General features: G+C 42.3%; 1 protein-coding gene across 3 annotated transcripts in view; it reads right to left on the bottom strand.

The window, feature by feature from the left end:
* Nucleotides 1-7,128: 7,128 nt before the first annotated feature.
* ARHGEF12 (Rho guanine nucleotide exchange factor 12) overlaps nucleotides 7,129-26,538 on the bottom strand; it is a 106,048-nt gene continuing 86,638 nt past the window's right edge. For all 3 annotated transcript variants that reach the window (XM_064731886.1, XM_064731887.1, XM_064731888.1), the window contains exons 29-41: nucleotides 24,769-24,883; nucleotides 23,444-23,544; nucleotides 22,730-22,807; nucleotides 21,486-21,561; nucleotides 20,933-21,100; nucleotides 20,361-20,448; nucleotides 19,518-19,607; nucleotides 19,297-19,373; nucleotides 18,164-18,367; nucleotides 14,455-14,943; nucleotides 10,673-10,962; nucleotides 8,625-8,697; nucleotides 7,129-7,985 (exon numbers count right to left, since the gene is read on the bottom strand). In XM_064731886.1, coding sequence (XP_064587956.1) covers nucleotides 7,975-7,985; nucleotides 8,625-8,697; nucleotides 10,673-10,962; nucleotides 14,455-14,943; nucleotides 18,164-18,367; nucleotides 19,297-19,373; nucleotides 19,518-19,607; nucleotides 20,361-20,448; nucleotides 20,933-21,100; nucleotides 21,486-21,561; nucleotides 22,730-22,807; nucleotides 23,444-23,544; nucleotides 24,769-24,883 — 1,860 coding nt within the window. In that variant the 3' untranslated portion in view covers nucleotides 7,129-7,974. The remainder of the gene's footprint in view (nucleotides 7,986-8,624; nucleotides 8,698-10,672; nucleotides 10,963-14,454; nucleotides 14,944-18,163; nucleotides 18,368-19,296; nucleotides 19,374-19,517; nucleotides 19,608-20,360; nucleotides 20,449-20,932; nucleotides 21,101-21,485; nucleotides 21,562-22,729; nucleotides 22,808-23,443; nucleotides 23,545-24,768; nucleotides 24,884-26,538) is intronic.

The raw sequence follows: 26,538 nt of genomic DNA, 5'->3' as shown, positions 1-26,538 counted from the left end.
CAAAAATGACTGAAAAATCACCCAAAAATGACTCAAAAATCACCCAAAATGACCCAAAATGACTCAAAAATGACTGAAAAATCACCCAAAAATGACTCAAAAATCGCCCAAAAATGACCCCAAAGCTACCCAAAAATGACTCAAAAATCACCCAAAAATGACTGAAAAATCACCCAAAAATGACTCAAAAATCACCCAAAAATGACCCAAGAATGACCCAAAAATGACTCAGAAATGACCCAAAAATGACTCAAAAATCACCCAAAAATGACTCAAAAATCACCCAAAAATGACTCAAAAATCACCAAAAATGACCCAAAATGACCCAAAAAATGACCCAAAAATGACCCAAACCCCACCTGCATTGACGCCCTGAATCCCCCTGCCTGAGGAGAGACGAATTCCAGGATTTGGGATGTGCAACAACCCCAAATCTGCAGCCCAGCCCCAGCTGGGATTTCTCTGGAGCTGCTGAGGGTTTTGGAATCATTTATTTACAGCAAGGCAGTAAAGGGAATATATAAAATAACATTTAAACAGGCAAAACACGGAGAGCATCATTAGGGAAGTGTAACAGAGCTCAGATCACCAATTATAATAAAGTAATAAAGAAATCTCTCAAGGAGCTTCATGTTCATAATGCAGACAGAGAAAGGAAAAAAAAAAGGGAAAAGCTCCCAAGATTTTGTGAATAAAACTGATTTTTTTTTCTGTTTTGGTGTTGTTTTAATTGATTTATTTTTGTCATCACCTTCCAGGGAAGGGGAAAGACAGGAATGTCACCAAATCCAAGGATTCAGGGGGAGCAGCCTCTGCTCAGAAATCACCAAAATCTCAGCACAGATGTTCCCTGCTCCAAAATTCACAGCTGAGTTTTAATTTCAACTTCTCTTTTCCAGTTCTGGGTGGGTCCCAGAGGAGGGAAAAAGATCCAGCAGGAAAATGGGGATGCAAATAAATATTGAGGTGAAATATCACAGGGAAGGGTTCTACACCAACCTTCAAAACCAATTTCCTTTTAAAAATAACAATAAATTAATGAGATAAATTAATTAATTTAACTGAATGATGGTTCTGGTTGGATTTAAAAGGAGAAAGAAGCCAGAAATTATTTGGGATTGAGAGCAGCACTCCCTGCTCAGGCTGAACTGTCTCACAGCCAGTTCAGCTCCTCTGAACTGCTCCAAAATTCATTAAAATTGCTCCGAAATTCATTAAATTGCTCCGAAATTCATTAAATTGCTCCAAAAATCATTAAATTTCTTTCTGTGACCAGAAATTCCTTAAAAAAAGGGCAGAAATTCCCTTTCTGGTCTCACCCACCAAGGCTCCAATTCCTGCAGGAACAAGGGGGGATCTCTTTTCCTGTACTGGGTGCTCTGCCAATTAATTAATTAAGTAATTAATTAATAATTCATTAGCTCTGAGCAGCAAAAAAATACAATCAAGGTACTTCAATCTCTGGGAAAATTTCCTTTTCCATCATTTATCTTTCAAACCCTCCAGGTAATTACAGCCAAACCACCCCGAAAAAATCCACCAGACAAAGCTGATTTTCCTTTAAGCTTATTTAATGATATTTGAAACGCTTAAATTTTCTATTTCCCAGGTCCTGAAAACAGATTTCTCTTTTTTTTTTTCTTTTTAAGTGACCAATATTTAATTCCAGAAACATACAACCCGATCAGCTAAGTCATAAAAGAGCTATTTTACAAACATACATCTGGATAATTAGAACAAATAAAGTCTTTTTAGACATTCAAACATGATCAGTAAAAATACAGGATTATTAATAAAGATTTTTGTGTATTTTTTTTTTTTTAAAGAATACTTCCAGATTTTTTTTTTCTTCTTCTTCTTCTTCTTCTCTTTAAAGTAAATCTCTGTTAAGAGTACATGATTGTATGTTGTACAAAGAAAATAAAAATATTCTAGGATGAAGAGAGCTCCACAAGACTTAATTGGAAATAAATCAGTGTTTTGGCTGCAGTATCCCTTTTGCAGTACATCTGCTTGTCAGTTGGCACCTTTGGGGAAGGAATCCAGGGATTTTTTGGGGAACAGGCAGAAAAAAACCGGATCCAGGAGAATGAAATCCAAGAGCAGGGAGATTTAAATCAGAATACCCCCATTGGAAACAGCGGAATTTTAAATTTTATAGCAAAATAGCCAATCTGAAATGCTGGGATTTTAAATCAGAATATCCAATTTGAAATGCTGGGATTTTAAATCAGAATATCTGATTTTAACACTGGAATTTTAAATCAGAATATCCCACTTTAAATCAGAATATCCAATTTTAACACTGGAATTTTAAATCAGAATATCCCATTTGAAACACTGGAACTTTAAAGCAGAATATCAAATTTTAAATCAGAATATCCAATTTGAAATGCTGGGATTTTAAATCAGAATATCCAATTTGAACACTAGAATTTTATATCAGAATAGCCAATCTGAAACACTGGAATTTTAAATTAGGATATCCCATTTTAAGCAGTGGAATTTTAAATCGGAATATCCAATTTGAAACACTGGGATTTTAAATCAGATAATTAAACACTGGATTTTAAACAGAATATCCAATTTGAAAACTGGGATTTTAAATCAGAATACAACCTGGATTTTAAATCAGAATATCCATTTAAACAATGGATTTTAAATCAAATATCCAGTTTTAAACACTGGAATTTAATCAAATTCCCAATAAACAATTTTAAATCAGAATATCCCAATTTAAACACTGGAATTTTAAATCAGACTATCCAGTTTTAAACAATGGAATTTTAAGTCAAAATATCCAGTTTTAACACTGGAATTTTAAATCAGAATATCCAATTTAAACAGTGGAATTTTAAATTAGGATATTCCAATTCAAACAGTGGAATTTTAAGAAACCAGAAACACTAATTTTAATAAATACCAGATTTTAAACAAATATCCAATTTAAACACTGAAATTTTAAATCAGAATATCCAATTTGAAACATTGGAATTTTAAATTAGGATATCCCATTTTAAACAGTGGAATTTTGAATCTGAATATCCAGTTTGAAACATTGGAATTTTAAATCCATTTAATATCCGATTCAAATCAAAATATCCAATTTAAACACTGAAATTTTAAATCAGAATATCCAATTTGAAACATTGGAATTTTAAATTAGGATATCCCATTTTAAACAGTGGAATTTTGAATCTGAATATCCAGTTTGAAACACTGGAATTTTAAATCAGAATATCCCACTTGAAACACTGGAACTTTAAAGCAGAATATCCCAATTTAAACACTGGAATTTAATAATATCCATTAAATCAGAATATCCATTAAATCAGAATACCCATTTTAATAGAATCCAGAATTAACCAATTTTAAATCAGAATATCCCATTGAAATGGAATATCAATTTAACACGAATAATCAATTTTAATAATCAGAATATCCAATTTTAAAGCAGAATATCCAATTTTAAATCAGAATATCCAATTTTAAATAAGAATATCCCATTTTGAATCAGAATATCCCATTTTAAATCAGAATATCCAATTTTAACACTGGAATTTTAAATCAGAATATCCAATTTTAAATGAGAATATCCCATTTTAAAGCAGAATATCCCATTTTAACACTGGAATTTTAAATCAGAATATCCCATTTTGAATCAGAATATCCCATTTTAAATCAGAATATCCATTTCAAGCCCAGGCCAGGTGCTGCCTGAGCTTTGCCCCCCCCTGACCCCACCAGGGCAATCTGGGATCTCCTGCAGGACAAGGCAATTCCCATTCCAGAAAATTCCATCTTCAGCTTTTGCCCACGAGCAGGAGGGAAATGAGCCCTCGGGAAATGTTCTTATTTCCCATCCTTGTTCCCAAACCAAGAAATCCTTGTTCTGTTTGGGGAAGGGGGGAAAAAAAATAAATAATAATAATTTTGGGATGAGAGGTTGGGACAAAAAAAACTCCAGAGAAATGTTTGGATAAGGGCATGCCCAACCAATCAGGGGGAGATGAAAATGAAAATTCCATTTTAAAATAAAGGGGGAATCTTAGGGCTTCAAGGAGGAAATAACAGTGGGAATCCTGGATAATGCATGTGAGCTCCGGCCTGAGGTGTGGGGTGTGCCAGGGAGGGAAAAGGAATTCGCTGGGAAAGGAATTCCTGGGAAAGGAATTCCATGGGAAAGGAATTCCATGGGAAAGGAATTTCGTTGGAAAGGAATTCCATGGGAATTTCCTGGGAAAGGAATCCCATGGGAAAGGAAATTCCCTGGGAAAGGAATTCCATGGGAATTCCCTGGGAAAGGAATTTCGTTGGAAAGGAATTTCGTTGGAAAGGAATTTCGTTGGAAAGGAATTCCATTGGAAAGGAATTTCGTTGGAAAGGAATTCCATGGGAAAGGAATTCCTGGGAAAGGAATTCCATGGGAAAGGAATTCCATGGGAAAGGAATTTCGTTGGAAAGGAATTTTGTTGGAAAGGAATTCCATGGGAATTACCTGGGAAAGGAATCCCATGGGAAAGGAAATTCCCTGGGAAAGGAATTTCGTTGGAAAGGAATTTCATTGGAAAGGAATTCCATGGGAAAGGGAATTCCCTCTGAAAGGAATTCCATGGGAAAGGAATTTCGTTGGAAAGGAATTTCGTTGGAAAGGAATTTCGTTGGAAAGGAATTTCGTTGGAAAGGAATTTCGTTGGAAAGGAATTCCATTGGAAAGGAATTTCGTTGGAAAGGAATTCCATGGGAAAGGAATTCCATGGGAATTACCTGGGAAAGGAATCCCATGGGAAAGGGAATTCCCTGGGAAAGGAATTCCATGGGAATTACCTGGGAAAGGAATTCCATTGGAAAGGAATTCCATGGGAAAGGAATTTCGTTGGAAAGGAATTTCGTTGGAAAGGAATTCCATGGGAAAGGAATTCCATGGGAAAGGAATTCCATGGGAAAGGGAATTCCATGGGAAAGGAATTCCATGGGAATTACCTGGGAAAGGAATTTCGTTGGAAAGGAATTCTCTGGGAAAAGAGGCAAAAACGTGAATTCACAAACTCACTGCCAGCTCTCCACTGCTGCCACAAGCACCTGAGGTGACACCAGAGGTGACACCAGGGACCACCACAGAATTCTGTAACCTGGAGAGGCCCAGCCAGGATTTTGTGTCCAACCACAACCAAAGAGCCGGAACCTCCCCAAACCCCACCTGTGCTGCCCTTCCAGAACTTTCTTCCAAAGCCTCACGGAGCTCCCTCTGCCCTGGAAGACATCTGGGAACCTTTGAATCACTTTAGACCCTTTAAGGTCACCACAACTGCTCCTGGATTTGGAGTGTGAGGGGAAAATGGGTCCAGCCCCAGGTCTGGGCTGTTCTCAGTTCCCTCCTGGCACCATTCCAGGCTGAGGGAATTTGGATGTTTAAAATCCAGGGAATTGAGGGGCTGAGTGCTGGGTGAATACTGACAATAATCCCACACAACAGGAATTGGTGCATCCCAAAAAAAAACCCCAGGGAGCTCCTGGCAGTGGTGATGCTCCTCAAACAGCAGGAATTCCTCCCTTCCCTCCCTCCACGGGCTCCTGGCTCCAACTCCCACACCAAAATCCCCTCTGCTGCCACCTGAATTTATCCTCCACAGGATTTTGGGGGAAAAACAACAACAGTGACACTGGGGACAGTTTGAAGCACCCTGTGCCAAGCAGGACAGTGAAATCCCCTGAATTCATTTTCCCACAGGATTCTGGGGGGAAAACAAGAGCTGGGAATTCCTCTGACAGGGACAGAGGGGATTTCTTGCCAGCAGTCAAGAAATTTGGCTCCCTTAAAGAGCTGAAAATCTGCAATGAGGGTGTGTTCCTCACACACCTGGGACAGTTTGAATTCCTCCCTGTGCCAAGCAGGACAGTGAAATCCCCTCTGCTGCCACCTGAATTCATTTTCCAGAGGATTTTGGGGGAAAAACAACAACAGTGACACTGGGGACAGTTTGAAGCACCCTGTGCCAAGCAGGACAGTGAAATCTCCTCTGCTGCCACCTGAATTCATTTCCCACAGGATTCTGGGGGGAAAACAAGAGCTGGGAATTCCTCTGACAGGGACAGAGGGGATTTCTTGCCAGCAGTCAAGAAATTTGGCTCCCTTAAAGAGCTGAAAATCTGAAATGAGGGTGTGTTCCTCACACACCTGGCAGGAGCAGCCCAGTGGCACTGGGGACAGTTTGAATTCCTCCCTGTGCCAAGCAGGACAGTGAAATCCCCTCTCCTGCCACCTGAATTTATTTTCCAGAGGATTTTGGGGGAAAAACAACAGTGACACTGGGGACAGTTTGAATTCCTCCCTGTGCCAAGCAGGACGGTGAAATCCCCTGAATTCATTTCCCACAGGATTCTGGGGGGAAAACAAGAGCTGGGATTTCTCTGACAAGGCCAGAGGGGATTTCTTGCCAGCAGCTAAAGGGAAAATGTTTGTTTTAGAGGAGCAGGAGGATCCTGGTGCTGTGCAAAGCTCCGAGTGTCCATGGGATGTGCAGGATGCTCAGTTTGGCTCCCCTAAAGAGCTGAAAACGTGGCAGGAGCAGCCCAGCCCAGTGACAACGGGGACAGCTTGAACCACCACAGTAAAAATTCATTTTCACCCTCATTTGATAGAGAAAAGCAGGAAAACAAAGAGATACCTCAAGGGGCAGGGCGTGGATCCAGAACTCCCTGCTGTCCTGTGTGAAATCCAGCCCAGGGGATGGGAAATGAATGGAATTGGGCTCAGGCTGTCACCCCAATTCCCACCCTGGCAGGATCCCCACCAGGACAGGGTCACCAATCTCCCTCTCATTGGCACGAATGATTTCCAAAAACAAAACAAAACAAAAAAAAAGCAAAATTCCATAAAAACCAACCCCCAAAAAAACAACCCCAAAGCCCACCCCGAGCCCTCAGCAAGACATACTCCAGGTACTAAAACTTACTGGCCCTAAAATCAGCAGTACCTGTGGCTCACTCCACGGCAGCCCTTGTTCATTCAGTAGTGAATCAGGGGCACAGCTGCCCCACATCTTTGAAACACTTCTGGGTTTGCATTTTTAATCTTTTTTTATCTTTTTTTTTTTTTTACGATCCAGAGAAGAGTTACAAAAGTGCTGCAGGTCCAAGTATTTTTTTTTTTTTATCACTTTACAAAGGAGACAATGATCAAAGCCAACAAAGTCAAGGAAAAAAAAAAAAAACAACCCAAAATTAAACCTTTTTCTCCTCTCCCAGCAAAGGAATGGGAAAGGGGAAAAGGAAAATTTGCCCATCTCAAGTGCCTGGCTGTTTAGTGCATGGAAAATTCCTGTTGCACACGTGGTGACACGAGCAATTCCCATGCAGTTGGGTGGATACAGACAAATCCCAGCCACAAATTCCATCCTAACACCTTCACGAGCAGCTCTTGGTGCCAGCAGGGAGGGCAGAGTCCAGTCCAGTGAGGAATCACCTGCACACAGATCCCCCCCATCCCCTCACCAGGCAGGGTGGGCCACAACTGTCACTACCCAAAAAATAGAACAACAAAAAAAAAAAAAAAAAAAAAAAAAAAAGGCAGATTAAAAAATTAAAATGTGCTTTTGATACACGGAATGAAGTCAAATAAATACATTGATTTTTTTTTTCTTTTAAATGTCTAAATACATTTTTTTTTTTATATCCTACACCCAAAGCTCTGTACATTTGGTTTGGTTTTTTTTTTTTTTTTTTTTTTTCCTGTTCTGAAAAAAAAAAAAAAAATTTGAATTTCTGGTAGCAAGGAGAGGAGCAGAATAGAATAGACTCCCTCACTGACAAGATAGTGCAGATGCCCCACAGGAAAAGCACCCCATGCCCACTTTGCTAGAGAATGGTTCTGTTTGGATGCTCCAAACCCTCATCCCAGAGTCCACAGGGGAGACAGCGGGTGCTGGGTCCTGATTCTCTTCCTCCAATCTTCAGCCACTCCTGGAAACACGACTAGCTTTTGTCTGGAAAGGGGAAAAAAGGGAAAAAAAGGGGAAAAAAAGGTGGTGAGAGAGGAGTGAGTGGCGTTTCTGAGCACTCCACAGGCAGAGCTGCTCACTGAGAGCTTCACCCCAGCCCCTGGTCAGGTGTCGCTGTCACAATTCTCTGAAAAATCCCTTCCACAGGATTTCTGCTCCTGGGAAGCTGAGAAACCTCAGAGGAAAAGGAAAACAATAATTATCTGATTGCTTCCCCTTTGGAATGTGTTTGCACATTGTTCATTCAACATGGGAATTGTTTTTACTTAATGGCCAATCATGGTCAGGCTGTGTTGGACTCTGAGGAGTCTCACGAGTTTTTCATCATTATCTTGTTAAACCTTCTAAAATCGCCAAAATAAAAGCGTGAAACCAACGAGTCCATTTTTGGGTGGGTTTTGTCTGCCCTAAATGTCCCAGAAGGCCCTTCAATAAACAGAACTGGTTTTTATTATTTTAATCCTGCCTGGCCTCTGTTTTTGGGTGGCCCAACCAGTGGATTTTGTGCTCTGGGAATATCCACTTTGAAACACTGGAATTTTAAATCACTTGAATGCTGGGATTTTAAATCAGAATATCCACTTTGAAACACTGGAATTTTAAATCAGAATTTTGGGGTCCCACCTGAGTGCTCTCCTGAGGAGGCTGAGCCAGCCAGCCCCTGGCGCCGCAGAACGCTGTAATCCTCCTCCACCTCCTGCAAAACAGCCCCAAAATATTTATATTTTCCGTCTATTTGAAAGAGATTATATGATATTTAATATTAATGCTGCTACTACTACTACTGACAATAATAATAAATGATATTTAATAATAGTGTATTGTTATATTTGTCACAGATTTGTAACCTGGATCTCCGTTTACCAGGCACACAAAGAGGGTTTCAAACAGGAAAAGAGAAATTTCACCACTGCAAAAACCCAATTGGAGTGAGCCCTCTCAACTCCTTTATCAGCAGCTCCATTTGCATGAAATATTCTGATTTCAGTGAAATTCAAGGCTGGCTACTGGATGTTTCACATATCAAACCTTCTGTAGTTATTCTGCAAAGAGAATCCCTGTTTCATGCAAAAATAATTTGGAATATATTGGAATATATCTGGAAAATAATTTGGAATATATAGAGCCTGAAAGTCTCAATATTGGTCTGATATATCCTTGGTGTGCAACTCAGAATCTTCATTTAACACCTCGAGCTTATTATTATTATTATTATTATTATTATTATTATTATTATTATAAAATAAAAATAAATATAAATAAAATAAAAATAAGAAAAGCAATGCACCTTTAGATGACAATAATACTATATTATGTAATAATATATATAATATATATAATAATACCATTATATATTATATATTATATATTATTATATATATAATTATATAATAATTATATATATTATAATAATAGTATTATAATAATAGTTAAATTATAATTATATATAATATTATAATTCTATACAATATTATATTATTATATTATTATATATTATTGATTATATTATATAAGTTTTTATATTATATTATACTATATTATATATAATCATATTATATATATTGTATATAATTATATAATAATACTATATATTATAATAATATTATAATAATTGTTAAATTATAATTATGAATGATAATGATATTATTATATAATATTGATATTATTAATGATAATAAATATTATTTAAAAATAACAATAAAAATAAGAAAAATAATGCACATTTAGATGATAATAGTAATAATAACAGTAATAGTAATAATAGTAATAATAGTAATAGTAATAGTATAGTTATAGTAAGAGTATAGTAATAGTAATAGTAATAATAATGATAATAATTTTTAAATTATAATTATAAATTACAATTATATTATTCTATAATATTGATATTATGAATGATAATAAATATTATTATTTAAAAAACCCAATAAAAATAAGAAAAACAATGCACATTTAGATGATAATAGTAATAGCAATAGTAATAGTAATAATAGTAATAATAGTAATAGTATAGTTATAGTAAGAGTATAGTTATAGTAATAGTAATAATAATAATAATGATAATAATAATAATTTTTAAATTATAATTATAAATTACAATTATATTATTCTATAATATCAATATTATTAATGATAATAAATATTATTATTTTAAAAACCCAATAAAATAAGAAAAACAATGCACATTTAGGTGATAATAGTAATAATAATAGCAATAGTAATAATAGTAATAATACTAATAGTATAGTTATAGTAATAGTATAGTTACAGTAAGAGCATAGTAATAGTAATAGTAATAGTAATAGTAATAGTAATAGTAATAGTAATAGTAATAGTAATAGTAATAGTAGTAATAATAGTAATAGTAATAGTATAGTTATAGTAATAATATAGTTATAGTAATAGTATAGTTACAGTAAGAGCATAGTAATAGTAATAGTAATAGTAATAGTAATAGTAATAGTAATAGTAATAATAGTAATGATAGTAATGATAGTAATGATAGTAATAATAGTAATAATAATAATAATAATAATAATAATAATAATAATAATAATAATAATAATTATTATTATTATTATTATTATTATTATTATTATTATTATTATTATTATTATTATTATTATTATTATTATTTTGAAATCCCACTAAAAATCCCAAAAGCCACGCACCTTGAGCTTCTCCAGGGCGTCCTGGATGTTGTGGATGTACTGCAGGAGCTGCACGCGGCTCTGCAGGGGGAGCTGGGGGCTGCCCGGGAAGGGACAGGGCTCCTCCAGGCCGGCCCAGCGCAGCTCCTCGGCCAAGGGCGAGCTGGCCCTGGCCCTGCGGGGCTCCCTGGGCTCCTGCTGGGGACAGCCGGGCTGCCGGTGCGCGGTGCACTGCAGCACCAGCGCCGACACCTCCTCGTCCGTGGAGCTCTCCTGCACCGCCCCGTATCCATCGAGGATCAAATAATTTCCTGCGGGGACAATGGCAGTGGGGCTTCAGCGGGTTGGAGATCTTTAGAGGCAGAATGGGGATGTCCCAGAGCCCATCTCCTGAGAAAAGGAGTCCCAGAGCCCATCTCCTGAGAAAACCCAAATAATTTCCTGCAAAGACAATGGGTTTCAATTTAACTGTCCCCAAAAAGCTTCAGGGCTCAGGAGGGTTTGAGCAGATTTTTAGTAGGGATGTCCCAGAACCCATCTCCTGAGAAAACTCAAATAATTTCCTGCAAAGACAATGGGTTTCAATTTAACTGTCCCCAAAAAGCTTCAAGGCTCAGGGGGGTTTGAGGAGATTTTAAGAGACTTTTAAGATTTTAAAAGTGAGGATGTCCCACAGCCCATCTCCTGAGAAAAATCAAATTATTTCTTGCAGAGACAATGGGGTTTGATTCAACTACCCCCAAGAACCTTCAGGGCTCAAACCCCCAAGCTCCTCAGGGTTTGAGGAGATTTTAAGAGACTTTTAAGATTTTAAAAGTGAGGATGTCCCACAGCCCATCTCCTGAGAAAAATCAAATGATTTCCAAGAAATACAAAGGGGTTTGATTCAACCGTCCCCAAAAAGCTTCAGGGCTCAGGAGGGTTTGGGTTTTAGTGGGGATGTCCCAGAACCCATCTCCTGAGAAAACTCCAATAATTTCCTGCAAAGACAATGGGTTTCAATTCAACCGTCCCCAAAAAGATTCAAGGCTCAGGGGGGTTTGAGCAGATTTTAAGAGACAAAAGTGGGGATGTCCCACAGCCCATCTCCTGAGAAAAATCAAATTATTTCCAGGAAATACAAAGGGGTTTGATTCAACCGTCCCCAAAAAGCTTCAGGGCTCACGGGGGTTTGAGGAGATCTTTAGAGAGAAAAGTGGGGATGTCCCACAGCCCATTTCCTGAGAAAACTCCAGTAATTTCCTGCAAAGACAGTGGGTTTCAATTCAACCGTCCCCAAAAAGATTCAAGGCTCAGGGGGGTTTGAGGAGATTTTAAGAGACAAAAGTGAGGATGTCCCACAGCCCATCTCCTAAGAAAAATCAAATAATTTCCTGCAAAGGCAATGGGGTTTGACTCAACTACCCCCAAAAAGTGCGGAAGAAATGGGGATGTTCCACAGCCCATCTCCTGAGAAAAATCAAATTATTTCTCAGAGACAGAGACAAATCAAAATTATTTCTCAGAGACAGAGGCAGAGACAATGGGGTTTGATTCAACTGTCCCCAAGAACCTTCAGGGCTCAAACCCCCAAGCTCCTCAGGGTTTGAGGAGATTTTAAGAGACAAAAGTGAGGATGTCCCACAGCCCATCTCCTGAGAAAACTCCAATAATTTCCTGCAGAGGCAATGGGATTTGACTCAACCATCCCCAAAAAGCTTCAGGGCTCAGGAGGGTTTAAGCAGATTTTTAGTAGGGATGTCCCACAGCCCATCTCCTGAGAAAAATCAAATAATTTCCTGCAGAGAAGATGGGTTTCAATTCTACTGTCCCCAAAAAGCTTCAGGGTTCAAGGAGGTTTAAGCAGATTTTTAGAGACAGAAATGCGGGTGTCCCACAGCACATCTCCTAAAAAAAACCAAATAATTTCAAATAAATGGGGTTTGATTCAACTACCCCCAAAAAGCTTCAGGGCTCAGGAGGGTTTGAGCAGATTTTTAGTGGGGATGTCCCACAGCCCATCCATCTCCTGAGAAAAACCATTTGTGAACCCTCCAAGATCAGTGGTGCTGTCAGACTCAGCTGGTTCTGAACAGTTTCAGAGATCAGGGATGGTTTTTATACTGTACATTAAAAACAACATAATTAAATGGCCAGCACCTGGACTGAGTGATCCTTCTGGCTCCTCTCCAGCTCAGGATATTCTGTGAGCTCATCACCTCCCTTCCTGCCTGCCCAAAATCTCTGGTTTTGTCATAATATCTGAAAATCCTGCTCTTGCACCCATGGTTTTAGATGGGTGAGGTTTAAAGCAGAGCTTGCTGATATACTAAAAAAATAAAGTAATTTCAGACAGAAAATGCTTTCACAACCTGCACCCAGACACAGGAGTCCATTTAATGAATTTCTCCATAACAGCACAGGCAAAGCCAGCACAGGGGACTCAGAATTGACTAAAAACAGATCCATCTCATTTTGATGTCCCCATACCGCTAAAAAAGTAAACAGTGGAAGAGGTGACAAATAAATTAGATGCTTCAAGTTGTTGGCTCAGTTTTAATAATTTAAAATGTCTCGGGGAGAAAAATTATTTGCACTATGTATTTGGAAAGCAGCATTGGGGCAGTCATAAATTGGCTTATCCACGTGGATATAATCCAATTTTTAAATAAGAGCATATTTATGGATAAGAGACTTCTGTGGGGCTGTTAGTGCTGAATCCACCTGATGGCAGCTGCTTCTACTAGAAAATGCACAGAGACAAACCTCAGTTTCTCTGCTAGGTTTGGTGTGCTCAGGATTTGTAAATAATTTGTAGCTGTCAATAATTTGAAGCTGTCAAAACAGTCCATGAGCAGCAACAACAATAAAAATAATAAAATAATGAACTTTTCAGAGGCTCAGAGTGTGGTAAGGTTACAGGAGGCTGTTACAGTGTAAAATGAAAGTTGTGGGTTTCTTTCCTGAAGCTTGATTAGGAAAAGGGCCTTAAAAAGGGCTTGGATTGCAGGGAAAAGCTTTAGGGAGTAGAGATGAAATGGTCCAGGCCAGCCAAAATCCAGGGCTTAGCAATTCCAGTTGTCACAGGGACAACTGTGTCAGCTTCTCCTGTCGCACATGAAGAATGAACCAGCTCCACGTTTCTTTCCTGAAGCTTGATCAGGAAAAGAGCTTTAAAAAGGGCTTTGACTGCAGGGAAAACCTTTAGGGAGTAGAGAGATGAAGTGGTCCAGGCCAGCCACAATCGAGGGCTTGGCAATTCCAGTTATCACAGAGTGCATCCTGTGTCCCCCAGCCCTTCAGCTTCTCCGTCAAGAATGAACCAGGTGCTGTTTGCACAGGGCTGAAGTGACTTGGTGAGAGCTGGGAGCTGATGTCCTACCCCAGACAAACAAACAGTGAAGTCAAACAGACCTGGCCAGGCCATCACCTGTCACAGACATCTTTTCATGAAAAATGTTCTCCTTAGGATTTTTTCCTCCTGAGAAGCTGGGAGGCCTCAGGAACAAAATGCAAACAATGGTTATCTGCTGCTGTGGAATGCAACAGGTGCATCTGGGGTTGTTTCTAATTAATGGCCAATCACAGTCAGCTGGCTCAGACAGAGAGTCTGAGACAGCTGCCTTTGTTATTCATTCCATTCTATTCTTAGCTTAGCTGAAATCCTTTCTTCTGTTCTTTTAGTATAGTTTTAATATAATATATATCATAAAATAATAAATCAGCTTTCTGAAACACGGAGTCAGATCCTCGTCTCTTCCCTCATCCTCAGACCCCTGTGAACACGGTCACACTCCCCCCCTGCAGGAGTGCCCCAGGCTCACCTGAGATCCGAATTTGCACCTCCTCCTCCTCCTCTTCCTCATCCTCCTCCTCCTCCTTCCTGTCCAGCAGCTCGCCGCCCTCGCCGGGGTTCTCATCGCCGTGCGCTTCCCGAGCATCGAAGAAATGCTCCCCGCTCTCGTCAGCCCCCAGCCCCTCCAGCTCCGAGCTGGAGCCCTCCAGCTCCGTGCTGTCCATGGGCAGGGCGGCCCGGGCAGGGGGCTCGGTGCCCAGCAGCTGCAGGGCATCCCCCGAGGCCGGGCCCTGCGCTGCAGTCCGGGCACTGTGCCTCTCCTCCTCGCCAGTCCTGCCCAGGGCTCTGTCCTCTGCAGCCTGCTGGGATTCCCTCTCAGCGTTTGCAGTTTGCTGCTGCTCGGGGCCGCTCTCTGTCTGGGACGCGCTCCTGAACCTGGGCAGGCGCTGTCTGTCCTCCAGGGTCCCCTTCTCAGCCAGGCCCAGCTGCTGCACCAAGAGCTGCTTCAGCAGCCCCACTGCAAGGACAGGCAAGGGGCAGGTGAGAGGGACAGCATTTGGGCTCAAAGTGACCAAAATAACTCAATTTAGACCCTACAAAGGAGCTCACAGTGGTTATAGCAGAGGATTCCCACTTTGGGCTCAAAGTGACCAAATAACTCAATTTAGACCCAGCATAGCAGCTCACAGCTGTGGTTATAGCAGGAGATTCCCACTCTGGGCTCAAAGTGACCAAATAATTCAAATTTTGACCCTACAAAGGAGCTCACAGTGGTTATAGCAGAGGATTCCCATTCTGGGCTCAAAGTGACCAAATTTTGACCCTACAAAGGAGCTCACAGTGGTTATACCAGGAGATTCCCACTCTGGGCTAAAAGTGACCAAATAACTCAAATTTTGACCCTACAAAGGAGCTCACAGTGGTTATAGCAGAGGATTCCCACTTTGGGCTCAAAGTGACCAAATTTTGACCCTACAAAGGAGCTCACAGTGGTTATAGAAGAGGATTTCAACTTTGGGCTGAAAGTGACCAAATAATTCAAATTTTGACCCTGCAAAGGAGCTCACAGTGGTTATAGAAGAGGATTTCAACTTTGGGCTCAAAGTGACCAAATAACTCAATTTAGACCCAGCATAGCAGCTCACAGCTGTGGTTATAGCAGGAGATTCCCACTTTGGGCTCAAAGTGACCAAATTTTGACCCTACAAAGGAGCTCACAGTGGTTATACCAGGAGATTCCCACTCTGGGCTAAAAGTGACAAAATAACTCAAATTTTGACCCTGCACAGGAGCTCACAGCTGTGGTTATAGCAGGAGATTCCAACTTTGGGCTAAAAGTGACCAAATAATTCAAATTTTGACCCTGCACAGGAGCTCAGAGCTGTGGTTATAGCAGGAGATTCCCACTTTGGGCTCAAAGTGACCAAATAACTCAAATTTTGACCCTACAAAGGAGCTCACAGTGGTTATAGAAAAGGATTTCAACTTTGGGCTCAAAGTGACCAAATAACTCAATTTAGACCCAGCATAGCAGCTCACAGCTGTGGTTATAGCAGGAGATTCCCACTTTGGGCTCAAAGTGACCAAATAATTCAAATTTTGACCCTGCAAAGGAGCTCACAGTGGTTATAGCAGAGGATTTCAACTTTGGGCTCAAAGTGACAAAATAACTCAAATTTTGACCCTGCACAGGAGATCACAGCTGTGGTTATAGCAGGGGATTCGCACCTCAAGGAAAATGGGAATATTCCACTCAGGTTTGAAATGACAGCAAAAAAAAAAAAAACCAAAAAAACAAAGAGAAAAAATCTAAGAAGGAGGTTTGAGGAGATTTTTAGAGACAGAAGTGGGGATGTTTCATGGCACTTCTCCTGAGAAAAGAAGTCCCACAGCCCATAATCTCCTGAGAAAAACCGTTTGTGCACACTCCAAAGATCAGTGGTGCTATGAGATTCAGCTTGTTCTAAACAGGTTCAGAGATCATGGATGGTTTTTATATTGTATATTAAAAAAAAAAAAAACTTAATTAAACGGACAGCAGCTGGACTCAATGATCCTTCAGGATATTCTGTGAGCTCATCACCTCCCTTCCTGCCTGCCCAAAATCTCTGTTTCTATCATAATATCTGGAAATCCTGCACTAACGGCACCTGACAAATGCAGGCAAGGCTCACAGAGCACAGAAGGGATTCAAGCAGACACAAAGGTCACTCTGACAGAGGTGTGACTCCTTGCTCGGGGTTGGAAAAACAGGGATAAAAATAAATGTATTAAAGGCTCCAGCCTCATTCCCCTGTTTTACCTTACAACATGTCAGGACAAGTTGCATCTCCTTGGAGAAAACCAAAGAAATTGTCTCCAAAAATGATCCTGAGCTTCACCCTGCACAGGAGCTCAGAGCTGTGGTTAGAGCAGGGGATTCCCACCTCTAGGAAATTGGGAATATTCCACTCAGGTTTGAAATGACAGCAAAAAAAAAAAAAAAAAGGGAAAAATCTAAGAAACATTTTTTCCCTAAAATTCAATGCAAATTTATGCCTGGGTGAACTTCAACCCACATTCCTTTAGCTCCCAAATTATCCCAAGCAAACACTTCATAATAGGGACATATTGTTCCAAACAAAAACGTGCTGCTGTCAAGAGCCCCAGATTGTTCCTCCTCACCACAAAATGCTCCTGCAACACCCAAAAAAAGCTGTGATGTCACACAGCAGAGCTGTCACTCAGCTCAGGCTCTTGTCACAATGTTGGAGAGCTGCTCTTTTAACTCTCAGCATGCAGGAGGGTCACTAAAATTGTCCTCACACACCCCCAGACTGAGATTATTTTAGTTCTGGTCTCTTAAAACAAGTACCAAGAATATCTGGGCAATATTCAGAACTAGAAAAGAAATTTAAATCCTCTGAGAAGGAGAATAAATGGAATTAAAGCTCTGAGATAACTCTGAGAACTGTCATTGCTTGGGCAGAGGGATGGAAAAGGCAATTGGGGCCAAGGATGAGAGAGTTCTGCATTTTGGTAAAAGCAAATATTGCACAGACTCTTCCCTCCAAGTACAGCTGAGGGACTTTGTGTCCCTTCCAGAGTTGCCAAGGACAGATCTGTGGATTAATGAATTCATTGAAATTTTAGGGAGTTATATTTAGGAGTTGCACTGCCAGAGCTGATCCAGCAGGTTGCAGAGCCCTGCATTCCTCCTCTGAAAGGAGAACACAAGAAATTATTAAAAACCTTTAAAAAAAATCTTAAACAATGATTTGGCCATCAGAAAAACTTCTCAACACACACAAGTGTTGATCTAATTAAACCAAATTAAACTCAGGAAATCTGAGCCTGGGCTTTGGATGTAAGTGAGCTTAACAAATTTGCAGAATTTTACAGAAAATAAAAAGGAAAATTGCATTCTGCAACACAAGCAAGCTCTCCAGTTCTGCTCCAGTGCTACAGGAATAAGGCCAGGGCTGAGTGCCTTGCCTTTAAAAACTGCTGACCAGCAGTGGCACCGTGCACTGAGCTCTGCAATATCATTCTGCCATCAGAGCACTCCGTGGACGGTAGAAATTCATGATCAGCCTCGTTTGATACAGAAAACCCCAGAAAAACCAGGAGATGCCTGAATCCCAGGGAGTGCAGGGATTCACAACTCCTTGCTGCCACATCCCTTTTGTGTGAAACCCAGCCCAGGGGGATGGGAAATGGGAAATGGATGGAAATTGCCCGTGCAGGGGGGTACTCACAGTTCCTCAGGGCATCCCGGGCCCACTGCCCCTCTGGCACCGAGGCTGAGCTGCAGCCAGAGGAGTCCTTGAGGGCCAGCTCTGCCTGCGGCCCCTTCTCAAACTGCCCCTCCAGCAGCCCCTCCACCTTGGCCTTCTCAGACAGGATGGGCGACGAGGACTGAGGGTTCAGTATCAACGGAGACTCCAGGCCCAGATCTTTATCTGGAGGACAGAAAACAAAAATTCGGGTGAAACAACAACGGTAAAAGTGCAGAAAATTCCGCTCTGGAAACACTAAGATTCTTCAGCTACAAGGCCAGTTCTTTCCAGGGTTTATAAATCAGATGGGAATGGTAAAAGATGCATTTCCAAGAGGTTCAGCATCACTCCTCTGAGTGACTTATAAAGAAATCACCCCTTTCCAGAACAATCTCAAAGCTGCCCCAGGATCCCCAATCCCCCAGGACTATGGCTGGGTGTCGGATCTCAAGATTTCAGTCCTGAGATGCCGGGCCATCGAGACCACCCTTGGGGGGGCTCGGGACTCCTGGAATGTTGCCAGAAGTGTCTGGTGGCTGCACTTTGACCCTACACAGGATGAGGATAGGAGGGTTTCACCAGGGTGAATGGTGAAGGGATTGGTTAATTAGAGGGTGAGACACAGGGTTTAGGATTTCTGTACAGGGGGGTTTAGAGGAGTAAGATGGAGGAATTGGGGCGTGTCCTGTCCTTCTTCTTCTTCCTCTTCTCCTCCATCTTCTTTGGCCACGGTGGCACTCTTGGATTGGTTATTACTGAGAGTGCACCGAGTTATAAGAATAAATGGTATTGGGGAAAAATGATAAATATTGTACACGTAACAATGGGTATAAAGATACGTGGCTGCCCCGGAGGGCAGCACAGTGTGCCCATGGCTGGCTGCTGAGCAGAGCTCTGTTCGGCTGAAAGAAAATCTTTTAGATAAACAATTAATAAACATAAAAACCGAAAGAAGAACTGAAGCCTCTTCTCGTCCTTCGATACGCGGGCTGCCCCAAGGCCACTCCGGGCCTTTCCAGGCCCCTCAAACAGCCGAGATAACCGGACAGCTGGGCACATCAGCACTCCCTGGAGCCAATCTGCTGCTCCCTTTCCCTGAATCCCTGCTTCACCTGGGCTCTGCAGGCTGCTGGCAGGAATGTCATGCTGCTCCTTCAGCTTCTGCTGCTCCTCTTCCTCACGCTCCTCTCTGCAGGGAGGGAAGCACAAACACATCCTCTCAGTCAGCTTCATCTGCAGCACAATCCATGCTTTGCAGGGCAGTTTTTAGGCAGGAAAAAGGGTGCTGGAGAAGGAAAAATCAGCTTTTCTTCCTCCTGCAGCTCTGACTTACTCGCCAGGGCCTGACTGAGGCAGTGGGATCACTCTCCTGCTGCTCCCCATCTTCACAGTTCCTGCCATCTGAGCTATAAGGTCCTGCCAGCTGCAGCACAAACAGCAAATAAAACCATGCAGCAAGTGAGGCACGATGAGCATTTCTCTATTTAATCCTCTTAAACCCAGCTGATATTATTATTGCTTTTTTTACCAAAAAGAATTGTCCTTTTTTTTTAAAGTTCTGTTCCATTCAGTCCCCCCAGGAACAGCCTGAAATCCCCACAGCAGAAAGCTCAGCTCACCTGGATGCTCTCAGCAGATTGAAATGATAGACAGGACCTTATCACTTGTCAGATCAAGCAGTTAATTGATATATTAATACATGAAAAAGCATTATTTCACACATCACTGAAATGCACAGATGCAGCAACAGGCATGTATTCCATAAACACATCTGTGCCTGGGAATTCTTTAGGAGAAAAGAGTTTCTCCCAGTGAAGCTTTCAGCCATAGAATCCAATTCCTGCACTGGGGTGTCTGTGATGCCAGAATGTAAATCTGCCAAGATCCCTGGTGCTGCATGAAGATGCAGGATTATTTCTGTGGCTGATCTGGCAGTCAGGGCCAAAAAACCAGAATTTTAAGGGTAAATAAAACCATTTTGGAGGTCAGGAAAGAGTCTGGAGTGAGCCAGCTGGGAGGGACTATCCGCAGGTGCTTACAGAGACCACAAGACCTACAACTTACAGAGACCACAAGATTCCAGCTGAATTTGGAGAAGGAACTCAAGGAATTCATGGGGTAAAGGTCTCTCAGGCCCAACAAAGCCAGCAGCAGCTGGAATTTGCCCAGCACTTACACATTCTTCTCGGAGACAGTCTGTGCCACCAGCTCGTAGATGTGAGCCCCCGTCGCCGACATGGAGATGACGAAGAAAGCTTTGTTATCTGCACCAACACAGAAAAGGGAACTCAAACTTCCCAAAAATTCACAAATTCACTTCTCGCTTCCCCAAAATTCCTACATAACCCCAGCCCAAAGCAAGGGAAAAGTCCTTGAGATAACTTTCCAACACTAATACAAAAACACTGACCTTGCCCTATCAAAATGTGCCCTCAAAGGGAAAAAACCCATTTTGAAAAAGCTCCATTTCTCCTCTTTTCCCTTCTAATAATTTCCAAAGTGCTTTTCCTCTAACACAATCAGAGTACTTTCATTTAGAAGTCTATTTAAAACTCAAGCAAATGCCTATTACTGATGCAAAGAAGTTAAACAGCTCATCCATACTAAGCACGATGTTGGACAACCAAGAATTAAGCCTACGCAGTTTTCCATGTTCTGCTCTGCGAATCTACACAAAATCATCTTCCTCAACTGAGCTAATCTTTATTTTTGGCTTCTCTTTTTGCCTCCTCAGTGGGCTGCACTGACCTGTGGCCACCTGGCGAACCAGCACGGTGTTGAGTTTGATGATGGGGCTGAAGGTGTGCTTGCTGTCGGCTGTGGATGCCAGGATCTTGCTGTGGCACTTCAGCACCAGCTTGTCATCTTGTTTCTGCAGCAGCACCAGGATGTCCTCCAGCAGCAGAGTGTACAGATCTGCCCAGAATGCAAAAAAAGAAGCCCAGAATGAGTTAAAAGATGAAAGCAGAAAGCTGCATTTCTGATTACTCATGCAGAGGCAGCAATCAGTGCTGTGCCATTCCAGGCAAAGCTTGCAAATCTTCCTGGTGCAAACTCCAGCAGAAAGCTACAGATGGAACTGGCTCAGCTCATGACTGACTGCTGTGTCCCTGCACGGCCCTAATGATACTCCAGCACTTTTCACAATTGACAAGAATAATTTAATCAGCTCAGAGGAGCACACAGGCATTATTAGAGGTGGCACAAGAAGCAGAATTGGGAGCTGCAGCAGAGCTTTTCCCTGCTCTCCTTCCCAGCAAACTCAGGCAGAGCCAGGGGATGGGGCACGGCCCAGACTCACCGATGGTTTTGTCACGATTCACCTTCCAGGTCAAGGGCCCTTCATGGAGCATTTTTCTCTTTGTTAGATCCAGGTTCTGTCACCAGAGGAAAGAAAATAAAATTAAAATGTCCATGGAAGCAAGTCATGATAAAACACAGGAATGCCAGAGGGACTCCAGTTTGGAGCTAAGCAGCTAAACCCAGAAACCCAGAGCAGGGAACACAAAATCCTGTCAGAGATGCTGTTTATCACTTTTTCTCTTCCTCTGCTCTTTTCCACATGCCAAGTGCCACAGAGTGGGGAATTCTGCCACCAAGTCAAGCTCCTGGGGCACTGGGATGTCACCTGTTTCCTAGGAGGAGTTTTTCCAATCCCCCATACTCAGCTCCAGCATTACAACTGATTAATGCTGCAGCACTCCATTTGCAAGTCAAGTGTGCCTACAAATTATTTACAAATCATCCCCCTGATCTGACAGGCTTTGTAATGTCAATGGATTCTTCAGGCACTTCAGTGCCTGTGACATTTAGATCTGCAGGCAAGCAGAAGTGACAATTTTCACAATTCATCCCTTCCAAGTCTCAGAGTCTGCAATCAATGACAGCGAGATTTTGGAGCTGCCAAAAGTTCTTCCTTCCCTTGCTCAGTGCTTGCAGGTTTATTTGGGGAAGGATACATGACACAGTTTTATAGAAAAGTTGGGGTTTTTTGATTCACACTGACTTCGAGGGAGATGGGGAAGAAACCAGCAGGTGACCAACAAAACTGCAAAGATTTACAGGAGCCATGGAAAAGAATATTTTTAATACTGGACTTCAGGTTTTATTTGGCTGTGTGGAACTCGCACATTTTTGTACAAGCTGTCCTTTTAAAGCCAATTCCACTGTTACACCTCAGGGCTCTCCAAGGCCTCCCCAGCTCCAACAGCATCACTAAGAGATGCACTCACATGAGATAAATATCCACAATAATCTCATTATCCATCAGATATCTCTCCTGGGATACAGTGCTTGAGCTTGCAGGCCATAAAGGTTTGTTGCACAGAGCTGACAAGCTCCATCAGCACCACGATGTGCAGAACTGAGCTGTTAGAGCCACAGCAATCTTCAGGAAGGTGGCAAAACTCACATTTCTGAGACTAATTGTTTTCATTTTCAAACAGAAATATTTATCTCCAAAGACCACTCGATTGTGCACCAGGAGAAGCACAAGGTGAATGCAAACTCCATTCACACAGGGCTGGATTTAATGCTCCCACTCACCCTGAACTCATCCATCATGGGATCCTCGGACTGCTTCAAGTAGGAGAGGTCGAGTCTCCGCTGATAATCCTCCAGGTGCTGCAGGAAATGCAAGGAAATGTCACTGGGAGCAGCAGAAATACCCAGAGTGCAGGAAATGCAAGGAAATGTCACTGGGAGCAGCAGAAATACCCAGAGTGCAGAAATGCAAGGAAATGTCAGAACTACCCAGAGTGCAGGAAATGCAGGGAAATATCACTTGAAGCAGCAAAACTGCCCAGAGTGGAGTGCAGGAAATGCAAGGAAATGTCAGAACTGCCTAGAGTGCAGGAAATGCAAGGAAATGTCCCTTGGAGCAACAGAACTGCCCAGAGTGAATGCAGAAATGCAGAGCAATTGAGATGCAAGCAGAATGCCAGAGTGCAGAAATGCAAGGAAATGTCAGAACTACCCAGAGTGCAGGAAATGCAGGGAAATGTCACTTGGAGCAGCAAAACTGCCCAGAATGGAATGCAGGAAATGCAAGGAAATGTCCCTTGGAGCAGCAGAACTGCCCAGAGTGAAGTGCAGGAAATTTGGAGCAGCAGAACTGCCCAGAGTGCAGGAAATGCAGGGAAATGTCAGAACTGCCCAGAGTGCAGGAAATGCAGGGAAATGCCACCTGGAGCAGCAGAACTGCCCAGGGTGCAGCTGCCCTGCCGTGCCCAGCCCTGGCTGCTCGCTCTGGCCCCTCACCTGTTTGTTCTCTGACTCCTTGACAGCCTGGTTCACGTGGTTGAGGATCTGGCGACAGTGATCTGCTGCTCTCTTGACTTTCTCCTTCTCCTCAGGCAGCTCTGCAAGAACAACACCAAGTGGGACAGTGCTCCCAGCCAGGCCTGCATTTTGTCCTCACACTGGACAAAAAGGAGTTAAACTCAAAGGGAACTCACCAACAAAAGCACTGCAATAATGATAAAAATGAGATTTGTCAGGAGAGAATTGATTGTGACCTGCACATCATTACACACAATGCAATTGTTCCTCTCTCTTTTTTAGGGCCTTGTGACAACTACTCACAATAATCTGAGAGACCTAAAGTCCTTATAAAATCCTTATAAAATCCTCACTAAGAGTGCAGGCACAGGTGAACCCATCAATTCTCCCCAGCAGCAGCAGCAGGCACACTGAGAATTCACTTAACAGGAACATCACCCAGTACATCAAAGATAATGGAGTATCACATGCTCTCCTAATTAGGATTAGAGGGAACTTGTAGCTGCAGTCTATTTTTATGAGTAATGAAATTACCCTGCAGCAGGTATCAGATAGTAAAGCTGGGAAGGCATTTGGTGCTGTTATTTATCACATTTTTACCTGTTGTGCTGCAAGTATCTCTCAGTGTAACAGATCCTAATTAAACCCCACCCTCTGCAAGAGCATGGGGACATTCTGTGCTGCTTTAGAGGTTTGATAGAGTCACTTATTTCACACTGAATGTCCTTTTTATTTTCCTAAGGAGGAACCAACACTGGTTGTTTTATTTTTATTATTATTTTTTACACCTCCTGTGCAGACAGCAGCAGTGAGGTCGCAATGCAAACAGAGAGACATAAAATTAAAGTGTTATTTAACACATTTACCTAAAAAAACTTGCTGAGATGGGTGTCTGTCACAGACATCTTTTATGAAAAATCCTTTCCTTAGGATTTTTCCTCCTGAGAAGCTGGGAGGCCTCAGGAACAAAATGCAAACAATGGTTATCTGCTGCTGTGGAATGCAACAGGTGCATCTGGGATTGGTCTCGTGTGGTTGTTTCTAATTAATGGCCAATCACAGTCAGCTGGCTCGGACAGAGCCAAGCCACAAACCTTTGTTATCATTCTTTCTTTTTCTATTCTTAGCCAGCCTTCTGATGAAATCCTTTCTTCTATTCTTTTAGTATAGTTTTAATTAATATATATCATAAAATAATAAATCAAGCCTTCTGAAACATGGAGTCAGATCCTCATCTCTTCCCTCATCTTAAGCCCGCTGTGAACACGGTCAGAGGTGCCCAAACCCCAGTGGCAAGGCTTTACCTGTGTATTTAGCAATGTTATCCAGCAGAAGGGGGTATTTCGTCAACCTCTGCATCTCCGTGGGGATGATATCCTTGAGCTGCAGCCGCCGGCACAGGGGATTGCTCTCAGCATCCTAAATTCCAACAGCACAATATCTGCATTTGTCATTTTTATTAAGGCCATAATTACCTGAATGCACAACATCTATTCATCACTTAAACATCTATTACTTCACTTTCCAGTAATTAAATACAAGACAAGAGATGCCAAGATCTATCACTCAGACAACGCATCCCCTCTCCATCTGCAATTACCCAGAGGAAAAGCTCATCACAGCAGCAGCGCCTTCCTCCCCTCATTACTCCCCATGGGCATGGGCCCATCCCCAATCCATCTCAGTCAGCAGCTCCCAGGGAACACATCACTTTGGGCTTTCACAGCGCAGCAAAACTCGGGATATTTGTCAAGATAATCTGCCCTGTACTGTAGTAAACCCCTCAGGTTTAGCCAGGGCCCCTTGGAGAATAGAATGCTGACACAGCGGCAAAGAAGTTTCCTGTCTCCAGGGACATCCGCCTTGTACCTTATCCCTATAGCCATGTAAGGCAATATTGTGTTAAACCCTACCATTGGTCACTTATGGTCACTCTAACACCTTTGCCATTGGTCAGGATTGGATCCAGGCCAAGGGTATAAAAGTAGCATACTGTACCCCTACTAACTCGGAAGAAGAAGAGCTGAGACCCTTCACGGACCCCTCAATAAAGCCATACTCGTGGAACAGCCAGCGTCTTCTGCTTCTCCTCTCTCTACCGTCTGCTGGAGCCTTAGGCCAAGGGAAAAGCTACCTAGCAAGCAAAGCTGAAATCACAAGAGCTGCCTGATCACTAAGAGCTGAATATTCCCTGCTTGCTAAGAGCTAACCCGCGGCCTTGGTCTGAGAGCGAGCTGGCTTCTGGCACCCAGTCCCCTTGGGGACTGAGCTCTGGAGCTGGAACAGCTTGCATAGGATACGACCAAGCAAAGCTCATTTACTGTACTCCCAGAGCTCCTCCCAGCCTGTGCTAATGGAGATAACGTTCTGCAAATGCCACACGGATCCAAATTCCACCCCTGGCAGGCAGAGCAGCTGTGCAGCATCTGCCTCCTGCTCCTGGCACTCTGAGCACGCTGCCCCACGGGATTTGGGATCCTGGGGCAGCAGGAATCTCAGGGAGATGGAATCTCCTGCCTGGGGCACGGTGCTGCCCTGCATTCCATCCGTGCTGCCCAGAACTGAGGGCTCCTCCCTGCAGAAACCACCAGGAGAGATAAATACAGTGCTGGACGTGGTACCCAGCTGAAGGCATTGTTAGGCATGACGTCATTAATTAATGGCATTAATCATCAGAATTTTATCTAGGAGGATTCATTGGGCTGCGCTGAGGTTACTCCAAGCCTGGTGGAGAAAACTCAAAAGCCTGGTGGAGAAACTGAGAAGTTAAGGGAAAAAACTCAAACCTGGTGGTAAAAAACCTCAAAAGCCTGGAGGAGATAACTCAAAGCCTGATGGAAGCAACTCAAAGCTTGGTGGAGAAAACTCAAAGCTTGGAGAAGAAAACTGAAAAGCCTGGTGGAGAAACTGAAAGCTTAGGTGGAAAAAACTCAAGAGTTTGGTGAGAAACTCAAGGCCTAGAGGAGAAAACTCAAAGCCTGGTGGAGAAAACTCAAAAGCCTGGTGAAAAACACAAAGGCTGGAGGAGAAAACTCAAAGACTGTTGGAGATAATTCAAAGCCTGATGGAGGCAA

The sequence above is a fragment of the Zonotrichia leucophrys genome, chromosome 24 (assembly GCF_028769735.1).
Source record: "Zonotrichia leucophrys gambelii isolate GWCS_2022_RI chromosome 24, RI_Zleu_2.0, whole genome shotgun sequence".
NCBI classification, from domain to species: Eukaryota; Metazoa; Chordata; class Aves; order Passeriformes; family Passerellidae; genus Zonotrichia; species Zonotrichia leucophrys.
Note: the sequence above shows the minus strand (reverse complement) of the source record. Positions and strands in the feature narration are given on the sequence as shown.